The sequence below is a fragment of the Furipterus horrens genome, unplaced genomic scaffold (assembly GCF_987537825.1).
Source record: "Furipterus horrens unplaced genomic scaffold, mFurHor1.1.pri manual_scaffold_1, whole genome shotgun sequence".
Lineage (NCBI taxonomy): Eukaryota > Metazoa > Chordata > Mammalia > Chiroptera > Furipteridae > Furipterus > Furipterus horrens.
The window spans coordinates 165678105-165702919 of NW_028327171.1; the positions used below are offsets into that span (position 1 = coordinate 165678105).

Below are 24815 nucleotides of genomic sequence, written 5' to 3' on the forward strand. Positions count from 1 at the left end.
GACAACATGTTAGAAATAAGACATAAGGAGGATAATGGACAGTTTTGACACCGTAAGTAAAATGTATTACATGCTTATGCGAACCATCTCCACATTTACCTTCTAGGGGCAGCAGCTGAGTGGTGGGTGGCATTCTCTAGGAGGGATCTCTAACAACTGCTGTGCTTGTATACTGTCATTTCCACTCATTTCTCTTTGTTTAATTGAGAGAATGAGTTGCTCACCCTCCCCCAGCTGTTCTGTGTGTTGATGGCTTTTATGTAGGTAAGACCTCAGATGACTTCTTTACTCTCTTAATTCTTACATTATCATTGTTATAATCTTGGTTAGTGCAATAAACAAAAAACATTTTAAGAGTTACTTTTAGAATACCATTGAAAGACACTAAGACATGACTTGGTCCAACTTTACCATTTCACAGATATGGAGACCGAGGCCAGAGAGATGAAATAGCTTCCTTTAGGTGCCATCTCTAGCAGAGGGCAGTATCAGGCTCTGCATGTTGCTACAGACTGAAGAGAATGCCTGTGACCACTTCCCTTTCTCCTCAGGGGACAGCATGGTTACAAATAGGTCTTGCCTAGGCTGAGGATCTTCTCGGCTTGCCTTTAGCTATAGATAATTCAAAATTCCATAACTCATTCTTAATCTTGGAATCCATACTGCTAAATGATGTCTTTCACCTATTCAAATACCAGAAAAATCATTTCTGTAGTTGACAGTTATGCAAATTCAGCCTGAAATTTTTTGTGGTTCTTTACAAAGTGGTTACAAGAGGTAATGTCAATCGCACTGTTCTCCAAAGAGACTGAGTGCTGACAGTAATAATAAGTCCACGCTGTCTTTCCTCATTCCCCTCGTGTCTGTATTGTGGGCACCCTCATGAGCTAATTCAATTATAGGAAAGAACACAGGTAGAAATAGAAACCAGGGAGCAATGGCCACATTATAGAAACAGTGCAAGAAGAAATATTGAAAGCAAACAAGAAGAAAGATGTGATGAAGTTCAACAGTATCAATGGAGGTAAGAGGACTGCCACTCTGGACCTTTGGATTGTCTGCCCAGCTTACTCTATGAAAATCAGTGGCTCTATGAAAACTCTGTCCCTGCTTGGAGAATCCATAAAACAAATTTCAGTGGGTCTAACTTATGTTAGATAATGATAACACTGAGGCAGGAAGGAAAAAAAAAGAATGAAGGAAATAATGGACAAAAAGGAATGAGCAGGAGAGAAGGAAAATGCAAGAGATACAAATGAGCGCCACTTAACTCTCCAGCCCCAGCTGCAGATTTAGTTCTCAATCAGGCACATTTTCTTCAGAGCTCAGGTGTGGCCGTGAATTCCCCCGAATGCAACACGCTAGGAAGTCATTGCCCAGTCCATCAGCTGACCTACAGTTGACCTCTTGGCCATTCCTGTTCTAGTATGTTCTATTTGCTTTACAGTAAATATCTGCTCACCCCTAAGCATCATGGTTTGGGGATGACTCGGAGGAAAGATTGCTAGCCACTCTGTCATTTACATTTGGTTGGGGAAAAGAAAAATAGATTTTTGTTAAAGAAAAGAAGGGAAGAAGGGAGAGAGGGGCATTTATTGGCCTCTTGTGGCAGGCTTCATGCTAGTCTTTACATGTATCATCTCACTTAGCACTGGTAATAGCCTCCAAATAAATGAAATTATCCCAGTTTCACACATGAGGAAACTGGCTTAAAGTCACACAGATAGTGCATGGTAGAGTCAGGAATATGAAATGAGGCCATTTCTGAGACCATGCCCAAAATATGTAAACAAGACAATTGAACACATCCAATAGTCACTGCAAAACCAATCTGTAGAATTCATTCAGGAAAAAATACATCGATAATTCTGTCAATTGTAAAATAGAATAATCGCTTTAATGTTTAACTATTACCAAGTAACTTGTGATTAAACTCAGCTTCAATCTCTAATTCCCAGTGCCTTTTTCTCTGTAGAGGCCTCTCATTTAAAGCTTATAAGCAGGCAGCAGCATTGGCATCAGAAGCATTTATTAAGTGCCTGTTGTGTGTTCTGAGTGCTCTAGTGACTAACACTGAATTAGGAGGAATTTACAATCTCAGGACTTCCACTGCCTAACATAGATCATGACTTCTTATTCAAGGCCCCAATTTAGGAATCTTCCTAAGGATATAATGGCTGTGTTATTTTTTTGTTGTTGTTGTTGTTTTTGTTTGTTTCTTTTTTGGTAGCAGATGGTGGCCAGCTGCTCTGTCTTTACTGAAGGCCAAACATGAAGGGAATACATTAAAATAAAGGAGATTATGGTAAATATGAGAAAGAACTTAAACTAAATCTGGATTTTTATACACACTGAAGGGAAATGGGCAATTGAAGTAATTATCAAATTGTCCAAGCCAAAATAGCTTAGTTTCCTCTATTACCTACATAGGAGAAAATTATTTATATGGATTGAATTGTTCCAATAATTGTCCTGTATTTTGGATATCTGAGTAGACGGTCTGGGTGGTCACTGATGTAGATTGAGGGTCCCTTAAGGACTATTTTAACATAGAAAAATGGTTAACTCTCTTTGCCTTATGACTGGGGCATTTCTATTTAGATACAAGTGATATTAGTCAAATGAATAGCTACACAATTCTTTGGCCAGGATTTGGATCCATTGTAATTAAACCATAATTATTTTACCTAATGTTTGATATTAATTTTTAATTAAAAAATAGTGTATGAATACCATTTCCTCTAAAAATGTCAAACATTATATATAAGACTAAGTCTTTCTTTCTGCACCCCTAATTCCCTTTCCCAGCATTGTGCCCCCATCATGGTCCCTCTCTAGAGTAGCTACTGTTATTCTTTTGGTAGTTTACCCTTTCAGAATACACACATACACAAACACACACATAGAGAAAGAAGAATAAAAACCCTGCTATTTTAGCTTAATTTGAGTCATACATTTTGTACCATTTGGCAACTTGCTTTTCTATTTACAAATATGTATTACAGATAAATCCATGTTGCTCCATAGCTTTAATACATTCTTTTAAACTCCTCATTAAAATCAGTGATATTCATTTAGCCATTTCTCTACTAGTGGATATTGACATTGTGTCCCAATGTTTAGCAATGTTCAATAAACAATTCTAAATATTAAATGCATGTGAGGATTTCTTAAGGGTAGATATTGAGCAATTAACCTTTCCAAGGAAAAATGATGTGCTCCAGAAGATCATTTGGACCTAAAAAGGAGAGAAGATGATGGAGAGACATGGAAGCCAGTTTCTTTCCCAGATAGACTATGTTACCGTAGGCAAGTCAGGTCACTTAGTTGGGATTCTGTTTCTATCAGTCAGTGGTTCTTCATACATGAGAATATCCTGAACGGCTTGTTAGAACACAGATTGCTGAGCGCCAGAGTTTCTGATTCAGCACAGGTGTGTGTGTGTGTGTGTGTGTGTGTGTGTGTGTGTGTGCAAATTCCCAGGTGCTGCTGGTGCTACTACTCGAGAGCTACTTGTCTTCTTTCTCTATGTGGTGGCAGTCAATTATGTTATCCTAAATCAGTGGTTCTCAGACTCTATAATGCATCAAAATCACCACAGGAGCTTATTAAAATATAGCTCCCTGAGCTCCAGTTGCAAAAGTTCTGATTCTGTGTCTAGAGTGTGGCCCAGGAATCCACATTTTTTACGAAATACTCAGGTGTCATATGCAGGTGGTCTGCACATGATACTTCAAGAGACTAACAAGGTTCAGGACAAACCCCAAATATGACACCTTGGCATTTTAAATATTCCAAGCTGGAGGAATTTGAGAAATGGCATGTGCAGGAAAGGGTTTCTGATCTTCTCCTGAAGCAGATCATAAAATCCTCATGTGAGAGGTAGCCTCCCCTTACTTGGAAGGAAGAAACATCTTTAATGTCCAAAGCAAAAGAGACAGAGAGGAACTGGAACAAACAGGTCTTGCTGAGTTTCCCCCAGTTAACTCCACTCATCCACAACTCCCACTCTTTATTAAACCTAGCATAAAAATACTCAGGTTTAATCAGTTCTTGTCTTTATTTCCTTACGAAGCCTCCTGTGTCACATAAAACTCATATTGAATAAATTTGTATGCTTTTCTCCTGTAAATCTGTCTTTGTCAGGCTTCTGATTTTCAGACCCTACCAGTGACCCTAAGAGAATCAAGGAAAACTTTATCCTCTCCCACTAGACCCTGTAAAGTCTTTTTGATTCTAAGCTCAATGCCCTCAATGTCTTCAGTTCCTCATATAACGTGACTTGAGTTCTGTTCACTATCCTTGTTGCTAAGGGCTGTCTGCCAAAACACACCCCAAAATATATTCATCAACCTCACCCACCGTGATTTGTTATTTTTCATAGCATTGATTCCTATCCAAAGTGATGTCCTCTGTTTAATGTTTGTCTCCCCTACTAGAATCTGAGTTTTACGAGGGCAGGGATATTGTCTGTCTTGCTGATTTATGTCATTCCAGTACCTCCATCAGTACCTGGCACATCAGGAGGTCCTAAATAAAGTTTTATTTAATGAAAAAATGGGGATAAAAAGCCAATTTAATTTAGAAAGTGATGAATGGGAATGACATGGTTATACCAAACTCTAAAACTATATGCAAGGAATGATTCATCCTAAAGCAATGTATCTGCTTAAGGGTTTTTAAAACAAATTTAAAATGTTTGTATATTTAATTAACCTTTTAAAAAATCTCACTATTCACTTAGGATATGTACAAATCTGCATTTAGCAGTACAGATGTTTTGCATGCCTTTGGGTACAAAACTCAAACTGGAAGGACGAATCAAAGCAAAGGTAATTTATTACAGGTTAGAATTTCAAAAGCATCTTTAAAAGTTGTAAATCCTTCCCAAACAATGTAAGAGTCCAGGAACAAAATGACCAAGATGAGAGGAGCAAATTAAAAATATCAGAGGGTACAAAAATGTAAGCAATCTACAATGCTAATACAATTTTTTTTTTTTTTTTGGTCTAAAATGGATGAGTTAGTTCTCTCTCCTTTTCCTCTCTCCATCCAGGAGTATGGATAATCATTAGGAAAAAATAGAGGATTTATTGTATATATTGTCCATTGTCAGAAGATGTCATTGTCAGAGGACTTCATTGAAAACAAAAGAAAAAATTCAACTGCTTAGTTATTAAGGAAATGCAAATTAAAGCTACAATTAAATACCATTTTACAACTATTTTGATAATCATCAGTAAGTCTGACAATTTCTTGGACTGCGTGGGTAGAGAGTAATATGACTCTCATAACCTACTGATGAGGGTATAAATTGGTGTGATCAACTTTTTAAAATTAAATTTATTAGGGTTAGATTAGTTAATAAAATTATATAGGTTTCAATTGTACAATTCTATAACACATCATCTGTATGTTGCATTGTGTATTCACCACCCAAAGTCAAAGCTTCTGGCACCAAATATTTGACCCCCTTAACTCTTTACTACCTTCCATCCCCTTTCTCTCTGGCAACCACCGTACTGTTGTCTGTGTCTATGAGTTTTTGTTTGTTTTTCTTATTTGTTCATTTGTTGCTTTCAGTTTTATATCCTATATATGAGAGTACACTGGTACATCCACTATAGAAAACAGTATTGAGTTTCCTAAAAAATTTAAGAATAGTTATCATATGATGCAGCGACCCCTTTTCTGGGTATCTACCTGAAAATTTGAGAACGTTTATTCACAAAGATACATGCACCACCAAGACAGGGAGACAACTGAATTGTCCTTCAAAAGGTGATTGAGTAAAGAAGATATGGTACCTATGTACAGGAGTGGACAAAAGTGGATTTACAATTTTACTACAAATAAATAATACAATAATAAATAATACAAGATTAAACTGTTTCGTGTATTCACAACTGTAAACCAACTTTTGCCCACTCCTGTACAATGGTGTGATCGCTTTTGAAAATGGTCTGACTGTTTTAGCAAAGTCCAAGATGAACATATTACACTAGCCAATATTTCCCAAAAGTTATAAACAGAAAGGGGACTGAGTCTACTAGACATTTAAGTAGCACTGTCTCTACCTAAATGTGAGGGTTCCTGCCTCAACCTGCTGCTCCTTTGGATCGAACCTCTTACAGACTGAATTTTTGCACTTCTTTCTTCTTGTTGTTAAAAGATAATTTTCAAAAGAAGGTACAATCATGACTCACATACAGATATAAGGTGAATATGTTTAATGAGTTTATTTTATTCATATGATATGAGGGAACTGGGCAGATGTTATAATCAGTTCAAAGGAAAAGTCAAAACAGAACAGACTTACATTAAATAAAGGAATGTTGAGATGAATTGCAAATGGAGACAAAACTTTTTTTCTATAGCGGGGAGGAAGTCAATGAAAATCATCACCAGACTAGACAATGTATGTACCTATCAGTTACCTGCATTTAGAAAGAGTTGCACAGTATCCCAAAGAAGATGAACAGAACTAGAATCTGATAACCCAGAAGTGTATGCTAAAGATACTGTAGATACTTCTCCATCGAATTGCCAATGCCTTACTGATATAACAGTCCAAGTAGAAAATTCTTTGGATCCCTCACACGTGTTAAGGAGTGCCTGACATCTGATGTTCCAATACAGGAAATCAACACTTCTCCTAAGTCAAAAGCCAATATTCCAGATTATTATAGAAACTCTCAAATTCCAATGAGCTGGAAAGTGCTGGAAGATCAAAGTTACCTGTTGGAGAGTCCAAGATACTGCCAGGTGTATATAGTAAGATCTAGAAGTAGATGAAGGTTTACACGAGTGTAAAGAAGCTTGAACCTCAGGTCTTCTACTTACTAAGTTTGTGACCTTGACTTTCTCCCCTATACAAACTAAGAATTTTATTGATGACTCTAAGTTTACTTCAGGACTAAGAGTTTATTAGAGGAGTTGACCAATTCCTTGCACAGATGGCCCTGAAGCAGTGCTTGGGTACAGGGAGTTTTGACACAGGGCAGGGAAGATCTGTTTGTGAACACGAGGAGAAACAGCTGTGTGCTGAACAGAAGCCCAAAGCCTATGGGAAACTTGGGAAGTTCAGTGATAAAGGGAGAAAAAAATGGTATTGAGGAAAGGAAGCTACTAAAGAATGGTTTTGCACATAACTTGCTCCTACCTTTAGCAACAGTATCGGGAGTTTCTCACCAGGGTTGGCTCTGTCTCCATTTGGTAATGTCTAAGTGACAGCAAAAGGGAACTGAAACTGTATTAGGGTCCAGAAAAATAGACCAGTGGGGTGTGTGTGTGTGTGTGTGTGTGTAGAGAAAGAGAAAGATTAAGAAATTGGCTCATGTGATTGTGGGGGCCTGCAAATCAGAAATCTGCATGGCAGACTGGCAGGGGTCAAAGTCTTTTCTCTTAAGGCTTTCCACTTTTTGGATGAGACCCACCCACATAATTTGCTTTACCGAAGTATTAACAATATTAATTTTTCTGACCAGAAAACATAGTATCTCCCTTCACTTACTTAGGTCTTCTTTAATTTTTCTTAATGAATGTTTTGTACTTTTCAGTGTACAGGTCATATGCATTTATTGTCAAATTTATCCCTACATATTTCATATTTTAAATATTCTAAATGATATTATTTTTTCAGTTTCATTTTAAATTGTTTGTTGCTAGCATATAGAAACACAACCTTGCTATACTCACTTATTCTGGTAGGTTTTTGTAGATTCCATTGGATTTTCTACATAAACAATTGTGTCATCTTCAAATTAATACAGTTGTACTTATTCTTTCTTATATAGATACCTTTTATTTCCTTCCTCTTGTCTTATTGCGCTGCTGGATTTCTGTTACAATGTTGAATAGAAATGGTGATAGTGGGCATCCTTGACTTGTTCTTAATATTAGGGAGATTGCATTCAGTCTTTGACCATTAAATATGATGTTAGCTGCCCTGGCCAGTGTGGCTGAGTTGATTGGGCATCATCCCACAAAGCAAATGGTCACTGGTTTGATGCCTGGTCAGGGCATGTGATCTTTATTGTTTCCGTTCTTCTGGTTACTTTGTGTTTAATTTGCTCCTTTTCTAATTTATGGTAGAGGGTGAGGTCATTATTTGAAACAATATTTATTTTCTATTATAAGTGTCTAATGATATAAATTTCTAAGTACTATTTTAATGGTATTCCACAAATTTTGATAGGTTGCATTTTTATTGTCATTCAGTCAAAAGTATTTTTTAATTCCTCTCTTGATTTCTTTAGGAGTTTGCTTTGCCTGTTACACTTAAAAATTCTTTCTTGAAGAGCCTGTATTCCATACAATAAAATATTTTAGGCAGAAAACAAAATAACATTTTTAATAGAGTTTTAAGCTAGATATTTGCTATTTTGATAGCTTATATGTTTTAATAAGATGAAACCTGGGGAGATTTATCACCTTCTTAGGGTTCTGAAGCAGGAAAGGTTTTCTTAACATTTTGGAGGGCCATCAGGAATTATGTGGACCCCCATGAGATTTGGTTCAGAGATGTAAGTAACCTACCCACAGTTAGAGACAGAGATCTTCTCATTCAACTCAGAGCTCGGACTCTTATCTGCAAGTGAATTTTACTTACAAGAAGCAGCTCAAGGCAGAACTCATCTTTGCAATGCCTTTAAGTGCCCACACCCTCAACACAAACCTCTACACTTACTTTGTGCATATCTACCCTCATTTAATTCATCAAGCTGCTTCAGGAAGGGGGTGGAATGGATCTCCCCACAAAGACCCTCCCTTGTTGACAGACCTTTTATTTTGGTTCCTTTCAGTTTCATCCTTACACACTGAAGCACAAGAGCTCAACCGAAGTGCTTATTTGTTCTTTTTTCTTTTTATTTATTTATTTTAACCACAGTACCTGCCAGAATCCAAGTTAATCTGTGGAGAAAACACATTAAAATTCTCTGACCTGGTTACTATAGAGTTGTCACTCACATATCTTTAATATTTTTTGAAACCCTTACCTCTTTGCAGTTCTATTACCTATCTCTTTCTGGATTAAGCTAGATATAGATATTATCATCATAATAAATTAAGAGATTTGGGTTGAAGGACTGTAAATCCAAGTTAAATTCTAATAATTAGGTTAGTTCAGGATATATTCTGCCTCTTAGAAGTTGCTAAGAATCATCTTCAGATGCCTAAAAAAGGTATAAATCCCTGATGTGAAAGCTAAAACATATCTTGCATTCCTCTTATATCCCTGACAGTGTTGGTCATTCATTAGGTTCTTAAACACTTGATCACCAGTAGTACTGGGCAGTCATCATGAGCGAGCCAGAGCTGATTAAAGCCAAGGCCACCCATGTTTGAAATAGGCCTCATGAAAAACATATAGAAAGTCCTGGTTTTACCGCTGATATTTTCACCTTAAGCTCTTTGAACTTCAGCTTTCCTAAGACACTCATCCCACACAGATTTTTCATCTATTCCCACCATTTCCATGTACTCCATCACACAGTCTTTTGCCTTGGCCAAAGACAAGTCAGAGAAATCATGACTAAAACCACAGTCCTGAAGAAGCGGGGGCTGAGGATCTGTGCCGATGCCATGGACTGCCCAGGCAGGCCTCAGCCGGACGCCTGGGTATCCTTCCTCCCACTTAGCTACAGAAGACATCTTCTCTGAGCAGGTTCCTAGGTTTGGCTAAATGGTCTAGCATGGTCCCGCCCACCATCAGGGGCCCTGAGAGAGCCCTGCCCCTCCCTCAAAGGTGAAAACACAGACTCAGACTTTGAATACTTTCCCAGGATCTCTGAATGCAAATGTTTCCAGCAAATGCAGCATTATATCCTAACTTGTAAAATAATCTTGTAGCACAAGGATAAAGTTAAGGGACTCAAGTGTCATTGGGTATGTTTGTTTTTCCAAAAACAGATATGGGAATGTTTGGCAGGAGGAAGGAACATATTTTACATTTTGGTGATTTTTTAAAAAAGTAAAAGCAGCTCTATATTTAAAAGTTATTCCAAAATAACAGATTAGCCTTGTCTGAGGAACGGCAGGAAGGTCCTTTGACAAGGAAATTGTTTATTTTTTAAGCTTCCAAGGGGTTGAATTTTATTACAGATGGCAGCAAAGAGCAGAGAAAAGAGCCTTAACAGTTTTTAAAAGAAAAACTAAGGGAAGGTTTTCTAAAAAGATAATATATTAGTTATATCTTTCTTTTTTTTAATGGGGAAAGCAAAGAAGAAGAGAGAGAAAGCCCTTTTGGGGGTATTCTTTGAATCTACCCAGAAACTCTTTTATCTGAATGTATGGAAGTTCATTAAAATAAGTAATTTAAGAAGGCAAGTGTGGTTTTGGTGATTGTTTCAAGAGAAAATACCTACTCTACACCTTGAAATATGTGTGTGGCTCAGCAGACAGAGTCAGTAGTGTTAGGCTATGACCACTTTTGCTATCGACAGATTTCTTCAGATGGAACTTTTCAAAGCAGAGTCAACATGTATACTACAGTGTTACCAGACTAAAGGGGTTACTTTGCAGGCAAACATCAAAGCCTAATCAAATGTGAACAGGAGTTTGCAGCAAAGAAAGTAAAGTTTGTTTAAGAAAATGGCACCAAACCCAGAGTCACAGGTGAGCTAATGCTGTAAGACTGGCTCCCTGGCTTCTAGGATGGGTTACACAGGAGAAAATTATAAATCATAGTGACTAAGGTTAGGATTGTGGTCAGGGTTGCAGTCTCCATTGATTGGTTGGCACTAGGAGAGGGGTAGTTGATCAGTGCAGCCATGGCATTACTCTGTCTGGTCGCATAGGGGTGTGGTTGATAAGGTGGTCCTGCTTTTCTGGGTCTGGAGCTGAAATACATTTGAGGCCTAGATGTTAACTCTAGTCTGACTGAAACTGTGTCTCTATGGTCAGCATACCCAAGGCTTTGTTCCTAAGATTAATTGATGCTGACTAGAACCTCATTGTCCTCAGGGCTTAATGTTTAAGAGAGTGGACATGCAAGAGGGAGGGTGGAAAGTGAGTCAGGGTGCTCCTAGGCTAGACAAGGCCAGTTTGAGTCAAGGAAAGAAGGGGAAAAGGTCAGATTAAAGAAATGAAATTTTTGCATGGTTACAACAAGATTACTATTTTTAAAAAATTACAGATGGTTTTTATTCAAAGGTTCTCAAAAGAAAACATAAGAAACTAACAATCTGATCAAATATATAGTTCAAAATGTCTTTTGGTGTTTAACAACAAGTTCTAGGAAAAGAAAACCCTGCAAAGTTGTCTTGAACCAAACAAATAAGTTACCACTGGCAAGTTTGTGGCACTGGTAAAACAAACAACAGAACAATTAATTCTCTTTATTGTATAGATTTATCTATGAAAATCTTTTTTTTCAATCTGTACAAAAGGTCATGCTTCATGAATTAATTTTTAAAAATTGAATTGCTGTCTACTAGGTGATGTTTAACTGATTTGTTTTTATTGATTGATTTTAGAGAGAGGGAGGGAGACAGAAACATTGATTTGTTGTTCCACTTATTCATGCATTCATTGGTTGATTCTTGTATATGCCCTGACCAGAGATCAAACCCCCAACATTGGTGTATCGGGGCAATGCTCTAACCAACTGAACTACCTGGCCAGGGTTAAATTTTTTTTTTTTAATGTGAAGAGGTTATGTTTTCCAAGTCTTACCCAGTGAGCATGACACTTAGTTCAGATATTTCTAACAGCAGATTTCCCGTCCTTTTACAAATTGTTTTTATAATGGTAATATTAACATATTAAATGTTGATTTTCATTAGAAGAGCTATCTAAATTTCAGTTCCCTAAAAGGATTAGATACTTTGATTTTTCATGCAAAAGATGTCATATATTCATTTAATGTGAATTACAATGTAATAAAAAAGGGAAATATACCTAGCAGAAAATATGAACGTGGATAAGAGCCACTAAGCATACATTGTGTATCTTTCACTATCTAGTACATTGTTATTGGTGCTCAAGAAACATTTACTGTTAAAAAACAAAGCCAGTCAGTGGGCCCAGAGCAATTCAACTATAGTAAATCAAATGATTACTAAAAATGCTTTATCTTACTCTTTTATTTTGTAGGTATTATTACTTGGCATTCAGAGCACATCAAACCCCTCTTGCTAGCAAAGAGAGCTGTGTCGCTATCTTGGAAAAGTCCAGATTAGATCACTGGATGCTGGGAAAAACAAAGGTAGTTCCTTCTTTATTCTTCAAATTGTCACTCATAATGCTCTACTGCATACACTTATCCCTGGTCAGTGTTATAAATTGCTCCATAAATTGTGTAGCTCAGCAGACAAGCCCCTAACCTAACAATAATCTTGGCTGGTCTTGGATCAGGAGCCCCCAGGACCTCAAGGACCAGAGGAGGTGGGTGTGCTGCTGTTCTGCATGTAGTTTGAGAGCCATTTAGCATTTCTAGAATGAGATCTTTGAGTTCATTTTAAAATGTCCCTTTCTTTAATGCTACTTATGTCGGTACCACATGCAAATTCACAAATCATATTAATGACAATAATGACTATCCTGTATAGTTTTGTCAGTCTTTCATTAGACTCTTGTGTTGTTTATTGTATACCCTGATTAGTAGTCTCATTGTGTGTAGCTTTTCATATGGGAGGACATCACATCCCTGCTGGATTCCAGGTTTTTATGGTCCATTCTGTATTGCCCTACAAAGGAAGCCTTAGCCTGAGTATTGATGGTAATACTGCTGCTCCTCAGCAGAAACTAGATCACTATGGGTCATCTCGGTCCCTCTCCCTGTGATCTTCTGTCAGCTATGGGTCAGTGCTGTCTCTTAGCACCACCATTAGAGACTCTGGGAAAAGAGACTAGAGACCAAGCTGAGAAAATGGAACTCATGGCAGAAGTGAGGCAGGCATAGAGAATATTTGGGATCTCCTAAAACCCTATTAACCTCATTGTATGTTTGTATCCATAATCACTGATTGGCTAAAACTTAATGCTGAAAGTGTATTTGCTTCCAAGATGTTCATAATGTTAGTATAAATCAACTCATTGTAAACTTTAGTTAGATAATGATTTTCATGTTTATATTAAGAATATGCTGGAATAGAGTGACTATCTGAGAGCCCCCACGTAATGCTAAAACTAATGTCTCGTTTCAGGTTTTTCTCAAATATTATCATATCGAGCAGTTAAATTTGCTACTGCGAGAAGTCATTGGCAGAGTGGTTGTTCTGCAGGCTTATGCCAAGGGGTGGCTTGGAGCCAGGAGATACAAAAGGGTCAGAGAGAAGAGAGAAAAGGGGGCCACTGCCATCCAGTCAGGTAAGTGGTTCACTCTTGACATTTCAGTAACTGCTGGAGGCCACTCACCTCCTACTTCTCTCATTCGTTTATTCTCTTCTTCCCTCCCTTCCTTCCCTTTCTTCCTTGCTTCAGCAAATATTTACTAAGTGCATACTATAGGCCAGGTGCTATGGTAGGTGCTGGGGACATAGCAGTGAACAAGACAGCCATGGCCCCTGGCCTCCAAATAACCAATCAGGCCATCACAAAACCCTGTGATGAGCGGCAAGATAGAGGCAGTATGAAGTGGACAGATATAAAGGCCAAGTCACACAGACATGTGGCAGCTCCCAGATGACTGACATCATTTACACTTCAGGTCCATTACCAGGTTTTCAGCATCAGAATTTCTGTTTGTTTTTTTTTAAATTATTTTTTATTTATCTTTCATTTTATTTATTTATTTTTATTGTATTTATTTATTTATAGAGAAAGGGAAAGAAACATCAATGTGTGGTTGCCTCACACTTGCCCCTAACTAGGGACCTGCCCTGCAACCCAGAGATGTGCCCTCACTGGGAATCGAACCAGAGACCCTTTGGCTCACAGGCCAGCACTCAATCCACTGAGCCACACCATCCAGGGCAGCATCAGAATTTCTAATACCACTTCTGAAAGGTTTTTCTAGCCCAGACAGGGCTTGTAAACCAAGGGCACAAATCACTAGGATGCTGTCAAATGCCCACCTCAGTCAGTACCTCTTTGCACACGTGTGTGTCATTTATGTTACAAACAGCATTTGGCTCCTGTGCTCCTGATGGGTGGTTGTGAAAGCCCAGCCCATCTTGAACATAGGAGATGATCTTGTTGGTTCTCTTGTAACATTCACCCTGGACTGCATGACCATGCTCAACCACCTGGAGAGCTAGGATGCTCTGCGGGGAGAGGCAGCCATGCTCCTGGTAGGTGGCTTAATGCCCCCATTCTCTGACTAAAGGACTCAACACACTGCCGAGATTCCCTTTCTCTTTCTCTTCTCTTTGTCCATTTCCTGTTACCCTCATCAGACGCAAGGCTTGTGCTGCTAATTTTTCCACTCAACTCTCCTCTTTATTTCTCTCCCCTTCAGCTTTCATGTTTATACCTTCCTTCCAATAAAAAATATGGAACAGGTCAAGCTGTTCTATTCCACCCCCAAGTCCTGAAGACAGAGCTTCCTCCATGGAATGGAATGATGGAACCACCTCACCTGGGATAGGGGTCCCTAGTCATTCACGTGTGGAATCCAGAGTGTTCTGGAAACTCACTACCTGAATGAAATAACTCCTCCTCCAAAACAACCTAGCGGCCAAGCTGAGAGCACAGAGAAGCCCTCTTCCCCATCACTGCTCACGTGTCTCTGCTTATTTTGTTCAGTGAGAAAGCAGGAGGGAGGTGGAGAAGGGTAACAGATTGGAGGGAAAACAGCTTATATCAATTCTCTGGCACATTCTTAAATTAATATCATTCCTAGCACATGGTTTTATATTTTTAGCATGGAGAGGATATGATGCTCGGAGGAAATTTAAGAAAATAAGCAACAGAAGGAGTGAGTCTGCTGTTCATATTCAAGCAGGTAATTAAAACATCATTTTCATAGCATCCACTTGGAAATATTCAGTGATTAAGTTCAGATGAGTTTAGAGAAGCTGAAAGGTTGATAATTCAGGAGCACTGGAATAGGAGTCAAGAATTCCAGTGGGGAGTTTTTGTGCTGCTTCTGACACACCCGTGTGTGATGATAACGAGAATGACACTTAGTGAGCATTTGCTGTGTGCCATGCTTGGCTAAGAACGTTCTGAGTAGATACTCGTTTCCCAGTTTTACAGAGCGGCAACCGAGCACACATGAAGCAACTTGCCCCTGGTCACACAGCGGGTCAGAGGCCGAGCCAGCACTGGGACACAGGCAGCTTGGACAGAGTTAACTTTGCATACCTACCAGCTGAACAAATCCCTTTCCCTCTTGGATTTGCATGGCCCTCATCTGTGAAATAAAAGCGCTGACTAAAAGGTCTGGAATTCCAACCTTGGAATCCTCTGACTATATGCGACACCTCTGTCTCAGCAGCACAAAGACAGGAATAGCTCAGGGCCTTTCCCAGCAAACTGAGTTTCCTTCCCCGAGGCCGTATGTGGCTAAAGTGGTCCTCTGAACCCCACAGGGTGAGCACAAGGTGGCTTTTGTGGCTCGGCTTGGCCTTGGCTGCCTGAGCGCTGTGAACTCTAGTTTCTGGCTTGTTAGTCCTCTCCTTGGCTCCCAGATCACTCCGCTCTTCTGCAAGTGGCAGCGTCCTCAGTGGCTACCAGGCTGGTCTCCCTCTGTCATTTGTAAGCTGTATATGCCTGACTGAGGAGCTGGAAGAAACAGGCCTAACACACCAGGAGCTCCCAGAACTCAAGACATGAGAGACAGAATGAGAATGGGCCCAGTGTATTGGACTCAGCAGCAGGGAGAGGGCTAGGTTTCGGATAATGCAGCAACTGAAGCAGGCCTTTAAATCAAAAAGCCCCTAACCTTTTCGAGGAGGTCCCTGCCAAGGACCTGGCTTCAGGGATGCCCCTCAGAACTCTCTTAGACCATTGTAGAGGCCTGCGCCTTCATTCAAAACCAAAATATTTGGGAGGAATGGGTGTCATTTAAATGCAAATGTATATGATTGCGGGAGAGGGGGTGGGTTGGGTGGGGGAGAGAAATTAGGGGAAAAGGGGACAACTGTGATTGAAAAACCAAAATTTAAAAAATAAATAAATAAATAAATGCAAATGTGACCCTGGCAGGTGTGACTCACTTGGTTGGAGCATCATTCTGTAAACAAAAGATCTCAGGTTCAATTCCCAGTCAGGGCACATGCCTGGATTGCAGGTTCAGTTTCTAGTTGGGGTGCATAGGAGAAACAATCGATCTCTGTTTCTCTCTGTCCCTCTCTCTCTCCCTCACTTCCTGTCTCCACCCTGTCCCCTCTCTCTAAAATCAATAAGCATGTCCTTGGGTGAGAATTTTAAAAATAAAATAAGATAAATGCAAATGTGGCCCTGGCCAAAGTTGCAGGTTCGATCCCCTATCAGGGCACATAGAAGAATCAACAAACGAATGCATCAATAAGTGGAACAACAAATTTCTCTCCCCCTCCCCTCTAAAAATCAATAAATAAAAATTTTAAATAAATAAATGTAAATGTATAACATTTAACACCACCCCCTAGGAATTCTAAGCTCTGCAACTTCAAAGCATCAGGAGGAGGAAAGCAATTCTAGTTGTAGCTTAAGAAAGACAACTCAGTGTATTTGTTCCCTACTTGCCTACCTTCCACCACACACTCACACACACACACACACTTGGTTCCCCTTAAGAGAGGATACTGGGCTGATTTCTAATCTTGCTGTTTGGCCCAAAGCCCAACATATGTTTTAAAATATAAACTTTGAGCTTACATATTGTTGATCCACTGAATCCAGTATGTAGGATCATAAATCAAATATTCCCTCTCTGAAAGTCATGTTTGGAGGGCTCCCTGTGTTGGCATCAGAATGGCACCAGGTGTTAGACTGGTGGAATCAGACTGGACCTTAGTTCAGCTACCTTGGGACTTGGATTCTGGCTGAGAAAAAATTCAGAGTTAAGACTCAAACTATAATAAGAGTTTGTTTAGAAAGTCACAGAAGTACAAGAAGTGGGTTGTAGAAGAAATGGGCTCAGGAAACAAGTTACAGAGGGAAAAGAAGGGCCCCAGAGCTTAAGAGAAAGAGAGAGGCAAGGAAAACACACCTAGGGGAAGGGTGTGGGGAAAGGCAAGGGTTCGCTTGAGGTGGTGGGAGGGAGGAAAAGAGAGAGAGCGAGAGAGCAGTGCTGAGTCCTCGTCTGGAGGGTATTTATCTGGAAGTTTCAGAAGAGGAGCCCAGTAGGATATTCATCAGTTTTCTAGGTGTGTCCTTTCAGGGTTGATTGGGCGCTGCCAGGGCAGGGGGTGTTAGTCAGTGCAGCTGGCCTTGATGTCAGACATGGCATCTCTTGTCTGGTTTGGCTGCTTTTCTGGGACTAGAGATGAAACACAACTGGGGCCAAGATGTTATCCCAAGGGGCTAATGCTTGAGGGAGAAGTTGTGCAAGGGCCCACGTGGGAGTTCCATGAGGCCACTCTTCAACCCAATGTTGCTACTCCAAGGGGGTCTATCTCATTACTAGCTGCATACCCAAGGAGGGAAGGTTAAGGGAAGGTCTCAGCAGCATGACCAGCGATATGAAGATATGAAAGGCCAGGGGGTCTAAACAGCAAGACCAGAGATATGCTAGGGGAGGAAAGGTCACCCTGGTGGGCGAGGTCCTTGTTTTCCCAGTTTTGCTTGTTGCTAGGCACCTGGGGCTTACCACCCTAGTGACCTTCTGTAACTGGCCTATTGTCCTTGCTCTGCTCATGTCTCTTAACTACCTACCACACTTGTTTACATTCGGTTATTGCCAAGTGAACACTGTACAAAAAGTCAGGCTGAGACCTGACCAGTGTGGCTCAGTTGGTCGGACATTGTCCCACAAAGTGAAAGGTCACCGGTTCAATTACTCATCAAGGCACCTGACTAGGTTATGGACTCCATCCTCTGTCAGGGCACATGCAAGAAGTGGATGATCAATACTTCTCTGTCACATTGATGGTTCTCTCCTTCTGTTTCTCTCTCCCTTCCCCCCTCTCTCAGATAAATAAACAAAATATTTTTAATAGTGAGGTCGACTTTGTCATCATATCAGGACAGTCATGATTGCATTATTTTAATGCAGTACCTGTAAAAGGGGTACCATGGAAGGTAATTTTGTTCTATGGAACCAGAGAGATCACATTTCTTTAAAAGGCTTCCTTCCTTCCTTCCTTTTTTTAGCTTTGCAAACATTCCCCTTCCTTAACCTGGCAGCCAGTATTCCCACTTATCAAGTGGCTTTGGGAATTTCCGTGAGTGTGGCCTGCAGGGGCTTGGGCAGGCATGAAGACCTAAGGACGTCCCTGACGCCACCTCTCCTTCCTGGAAGTATTGTGTGGCAGCCAAAGCGAAAGCAAGTCGAGTCTCTTGGCCTTTGAGCAACAGCATGAACAGGAATGAAGATGCTGGTTTTGTTAGCAGAAAAGGTACACGGACAGGGTAACTCCATTTGCCATTTTACGGACAGTGTACATTTACTCAAGAACGTTTTCCTTATCTTCAGATTTGAAGCATGGTTGTGTTTATCTAGAGAGGGAAGCAATTAGTGCAACTTCCGTGCTTTGGAGTGTGTTCCTCCCAAACATAGTCTTCTCATTAAAAGCTCCTTGTCCTGCAAAGAGGCCATCTCTTACTTTTGAGGCCTGCGGGAAGTGGCTTAGGGATGTATCGTAGCACAACATTTTCTTGTTTTCTTCCTGGTTGTTATTCTCTAATTTATTGTTATTATTTAAATTTTTATTTATTGATCTGAGAGAGAGAGAGAGACAAACATTGACTTGTTGTTCCACTTGTTTATGCATTCATTGATTGATTCTTGTATGTGACCTGACCAGTGATTGAACTTGAAACCCTGACATATCAGGATCATGCTCTAATCAACTAAGCTACCTGGCCAGGGCTAATTTATTATTTTTTCAACAAATCATTTTATTTGAAATTTAGATTCTGTGGAATGCATTTGTTTGTATAATATTTCAAGTTCTGGCCCATGGTCTTCTTTAATGGTGTTGCTAAGATATGTTATATACTTATAAAAGCAGCCCTTGAAATTTAGGAAGCATTTGGCCTACATGTTACTACAGAGTATATTGAAATTTGTTTTCCTTTCATCTCCTTCCCAATAAAAGCGGTCTCATGGCTTATCCCTTTAGCTTCCTCAGAACTTCCTTTCAGAATTCCCGATCTATTACGGCACATTCACATACCAGAAACAAGATGCCTTTTCATGCTGTCAACCTTTTTCATCTGAAATGTAAATTAATTCTTGCTGGTATGCCTTGACAGAGATCAAAGTCAGGGTATTAACCTTCCTAGGCTTTCTCCGGGTAGCCATCCCCAGGACCAGGCTGCCACTGTTAGCAGGCCAGCGTCCCTGTTAGGGGGTCTTCTTCCAGGCAGCTCCTGGTCTAGGAGCCACTATTTCAAAGACTAGGAGTCCTTTTGTAAATAACCTCATTACCACTTTAAACTAGGTGAGAAGTGATCTTCGTGTGTGTGTGTGTGTGTGTGTGTGTGTGTGTGTAGAGAAAGGAGGGGGGAGAGAGAGGGGCACATGTGCACAGAGACACACACACACATACACACACACATGCTGCTGCTGCTGCTGCTCATATTAATTGTGGGTCCTTCACTCAGATTCCTGGAGCTTGTTTAAGTGGTTCTGACAGCGAGTGATCTCGGTGTGATAGAAGGCGGGAGGGCCAGGGCCCCAGACTGGAAAGCTCTCCCCTAGCTCAGTGGGCCATTCCTTGCCTGTCAGTCTTTGAGGTAGGCCACATTTACATTTTCAAAATAAACAGATGCCTTTCAAATGCATGAGCCAGTGATCTAGAGATCTCTGTGGGCCCAAACAGTTCACCAGCCGTGATCAAATACTAGAAGAGAAAACAAATGGAAAAAAAAATACACTAGGTACATGCACATACATTTCCTATGTGTATAATATTGTGGCTGCAATAGAGGGCCTTTATGGAAGGTGGGGATCTCGGGAGAGAGCAGAGGATGCCGAGCAAAAGTATAGTTTATCAGTCTCCTTGGTGAGACGTGCTGTTGGGGGTGGGGGGCCTTGTGGGGGCAGGGTGGCAGCTTTGGATGCTGTCTTGGTAAGAAGTGGTATGTTGTGTTGTATTTTTATTATTGGTTACTGGTAATCATAGGCTTTTGCCATAGGAAAACATATAAGCTTTTAAATCAGAAAAATAAGATTGCACATATTAGTGTTCTGATAGATGGGGTAGTCTAAGTAAAAACTAACAGTTATATATTATTTCATTAGTTTCAGAAAGTGAATATAACTAGATTTATTCAATTAAAAATGCGTACACTCTTCAGTAAATACTATCAAAACAAAAAACCTGCAGGAAATTTTTAAAAGAGCTACAATGTCTCATTCTTTAAGTTTTCCAAAGCACTGGTTTTAAAATCGCCCTTCTAATTCAAGATCCGTTTTTTAAATGAGGACAAAGTGATGGACCTCCTGGTCTCAGAGGGAAAATGCCTGGAGTCAGTGACAGTGAAGCCCTAGGGACTGAGAACAAAATTTCAAAGAGTGCCTCCACATGGGGAGGAGGTGTCTCTCCCATCCCCCTTCTCCTCTTCTCTGTTGCCGAGAGCAATATGGTCTTTCCTATAAGCCAACCTTCAGCCCTGCTCCGATCTCTGACCCTGGCCTTAAGAACTGAAAATGCCGAGCCGCCTGTTCGATCACCAGTCCTCCAGGTGACGCTGGCACTGAGAAATAGCAGGGAGCCAACACAGGTGACTATGCGATTCACTTGGCTTTTATTAATATAGGTTTAATCCAAATCCATGCTAACCTAACAACTATACTAATCACTCAGAAACAAACGGTAATAACATCACATGAGAAAATTGGGAGATAACGAACCCCCGTCCCAGAGTCCCAGTCTGCAGTTCTGGGAGACAGCCCGGTGAGCAAGGGAGCTGTTAGTGTCTTACAAGGAACCGGAACCAGGTGGGCAGCAGGGCAGGCGAAGTCTGAGGACTTCTGTTCAGAGGACAGAGAGAAAAGACAAAACTACAATGTCCACAGCACTGAAGCAATCTGACGGAAATGCGCTGTAAACCAATGGGCAGGGCCTCTAGCAGCGTGGCATGGAGCAGCACTCTGGTGTGTGGGGCTCTGCTGTCTCAGCAGTGGTCCGGAACCTGCCTCAGTTATACCCTTGAGAGTGGGACACTCCACCCTTCTGGGTCTCTTGATAAGTTTCTTGGCACCTTTGATGGCAAGTGGGGAATTTCCCCAGGAGCCTATCTATGGGTGGCCCCACTCTGCAGACAGAGCTGTTCTGATCACATGTGCAGATATTGTAGGTGTGTCCCTTTGCCACATGTGTCTGCTCTGACTTAGGTAGTTTCCCTCTTGAACCAAAGAGCCATGGCTGACTGGCAGCCACTTTGGTGGACGTGAGTGACTCCACTTTGTTTTACCTACTTTATGCTGTCTTGACCCGCCAACACCATTGTATTGGTCCTGCTCCCCAAACGCTCTTTCCATGCCCCAGGAACAGGAAGAGCCCATGGGTTTACAGTGCATTTTCATCAGATTGCTTCAGCACTGTGGACATTGTTGTTTTCTCTTACTCTCTGTCCTCAGATCAGCTTCCTACTTACTCCCAAACGTGGCCCTTCCAACAACACAGATGTTGTCAGAAGATAATAATAGTGCTAAGAAGTGATGGCCATTTCTCCTTCTGATGCCCTGTGGGGAAAGTGCTTTTCAGAGAGTCAGCCAGGACTGCGGAGGCTGAGGGGACATCTCCCATGAGCCTGTGAACGGTTTTAAACTGCCTGCAGCTAGAACCACTGGACACTTCACGTGATGTCACCGGGTGGGAATTGCTTTAAATGCTGGTTCCCAAGGAGAAAGCAAGCATCATGTCCAGATAGGCTCTAGCACACTGGGACACAATTTCTGATAGCAACTTAGAGGCATCTTAACTTCTTTCAGAAACCTGGACTTCCAGCATGACAGAATGAAGTTTCTAGTGTTTAAAACTGCCTGAACTTTTTTTAAAAAATAATTTATTTATTTGTTTGTTTGCTTATTTATTTTATTTTTAGAGAGAGGGGAAAGGAGAAAGAGAGGGAGAGAAACGTCACTGTGTGGTTGCCTCTCACTCCCTCCCCCAACTGGGAATCTGACGTGCAACCTAGTTATGTGCCCTGCCTGGGAATCGAACCAGTGACATTTGGCTCACAGGCCAACGCTCAATCCACTGAGCCACAGCAGCCAGGGCTCAAAAGTGACTGAACTTTTAAACCTCTTTCAGTGTAAGACCTCTTTCTACCCTTTTCTAACTTTAGAGGCTGGTTTCTTTAGCATGGTGGGTGGATTGGCAATGATTAACTAGGTGGTTGCAGCAATTTCCTAGAACCACATTTCTAAAAGTATTCTGAGGTATGCAGGGCAACTATATTTTAAATTAGAAAATTTCTTTCTTTCATTCATTGACTCAGTTATTATTTGTTAAGCACCTACTTTATGCCAGGGCTACTGTGGTGAACAATGGGATTTAACTTGAGATTTAAAATTTTCCATCTCCAGTACAGAGGGCTATAAAATATGCTCTCCCTTGAAAGGATGCTGTGTGTATAAATCAGGCACTCTATATCAGGTCAGCACTCATTGGAAGGAAGTTCTATAAAACTCCAGTGTAACAGGAAGAGTCAAAATCATTATAAAATATAGCTGAGGATATGTATTGAAATGACCCATGCTTCTCAAAGGTAAAAATGATTGTGGTAGATATTTTTCATTCTGACAAAGCTATACACAAGCAGACTGTCAATCACAAACCAAACAGTAGAGGGAGGTCAAGTGAATGCACCATTGCGGGAAAAGGTCCACATTGAGCAAAAAGAAGAGAAACAAGCCTGCCCTCTCTCAGGCCCTCTATCACTTCTTTCTCAGTCTCTATTTGTCATTCTACCTCTATTCCACCACTTCTTCACTCACTCCATTTATTTAGATGCCTTAGAAAGGTTCCTGGTCATTTCACACAAAATCTTAACTTCTGAAAATATGAGAGAAGACAATTCCAAACATTTCTTGGTCATCAGGCATGTCTTTTACTCGTGTTTTACATAGCCATGTAAGAATGAAGGAATGGCTAGAGAAAAGAATTAACTGGTGCATCAGGGCTTGGGATGAGTGGTGAACTGCAAACTAGCTCCACTGTCTTCTAAACCTTTGTTTAACAGAAACAGAATGCCCTTCAGACTTCAGTTCATTCCACTCACACACTGTCTGGGTTTCTGGGGCTGATTTCTGACAGCAACATGCTTAACATTTGGGAGGAGGAAAATGTTTGGGGCAGGGTTGGGGAGACAAACAGTGTGATTTACTTTGAGGAAACATGCTTTGTCTGTGAGGAGGATCAGCACCTACAGAGAACCCCTAAAGTATGGCTTACAGGAACTAGTTTATAGCTGAGCGAAGGCCGGCCTGTGGCTTCAAGGTTTCTGTCAATAAATGGGCTCTGCCAAACCTCAGTTGGGCATAAACAATAGAATTCTTGCCATGAAACAACTTGGAAGGCAGAGGAATATCTTTTGCTGTGAAATCATATTATTGGCTATGTTAGAAGTAAACACCCAGATGTCAGGGTGCATGGAGAGGAAGTGGCAAAAGTGTCATGGGCTTGAGGTCTGCTGATGCCTGGTGTCATATTAACATGGCATAGAAGTGTGCTTACCACCAGGTCTCAAGAATCAAATTTCAGAGCCCCTTCAATTTGGGATCAATTTCTCCTTTATAGACCTCAAGTGGAGTTCAAAATCTGGCTGTAAACAGGTGGTATCTGAAATGGTATCTTTACTACCGCAACATTGAATGGGGCAATATAATTAAGTCGCCATTACTTTTCAAGATTTTTTAAGATATCGAATCATAAAATGTGGTAGAAAGGCAGATTTTGTTTTCTGCCTTAACAGATGAAACAGAAGCAAAGGGAGTTTAAATAACTCGTCTCCCCTTATGTGTTATGCAAGTTTAAGAATTGTTTTCAGAGCCTTCATCTGAGTCTTCACCCAGTGTTTTCAGTAGACCATGCTCTACTATTGGTTTCCACCATGGATATGGCATGAAGGTATAGGGCACCAGTCAAAGCATTGGGAAGTATTTTATGTACCACCCTCAGTATGTGGACTTCGGAGTCAGACGATTGACTTTAAATCCAGGCTATACCACAACTTGTCATGTGATTTAGGGAAGATAACTTAACTTCTGAGCCTGTTTCCTCAACTGTAAAATGGGACCCATGAAAGCCTAATTCTCAGGACTATTATAAAGATGATAGTGGAAGAGGTATGCAAAACGTTCTGAACAGTACCCACACAAGGTAGATATTAACTAAAGGTTGGTTCCTTTTCTCTACTCCCTTTCTAAATATGTATTTCACTGGGGAAAAAAAGACTTCTAGAGTGAGCATAATAATTAATGTAATAACTTCAAAAGGATGAAACTATTTCTCTCGTATTCAGAGAAAAAATAGTACCTGCCAAATCTCAAATACAGTTACAATAAAACCTTTATAAAAGATAATTTTCCAAATCTGAACTTAGGTCTGGCTTATTTGACAGTGAAAAATCCAAGTACAGTAATCAGATTTTGGGTAGTTTTGTTTTTGTAAAGAGCTGTCTCATCGTGCTGAGGACTTGACTCATTCGTGCAGATACATCTTCCAGTGACTTCTGCAATTTTAAGACTTAGGTGGTGTGCTGCTGACATCGTTTTATGTTTTACTGACTTGTTTGAGGACCTTCTGTAACTTGTTCTGCAAAATAGCAAG

General features: G+C 40.5%; 1 protein-coding gene across 1 annotated transcript in view; it reads left to right on the top strand.

The window, feature by feature from the left end:
• MYO3B (myosin IIIB) overlaps positions 1-24815 on the top strand; it is a 437546-nt gene that overhangs the window by 243377 nt on the left and 169354 nt on the right. The window contains exons 25-27 of the mRNA XM_090280660.1: positions 12097-12208; positions 13149-13311; positions 14807-14887. Coding sequence (XP_090136786.1) covers positions 12097-12208; positions 13149-13311; positions 14807-14887 — 356 coding nt within the window. The remainder of the gene's footprint in view (positions 1-12096; positions 12209-13148; positions 13312-14806; positions 14888-24815) is intronic.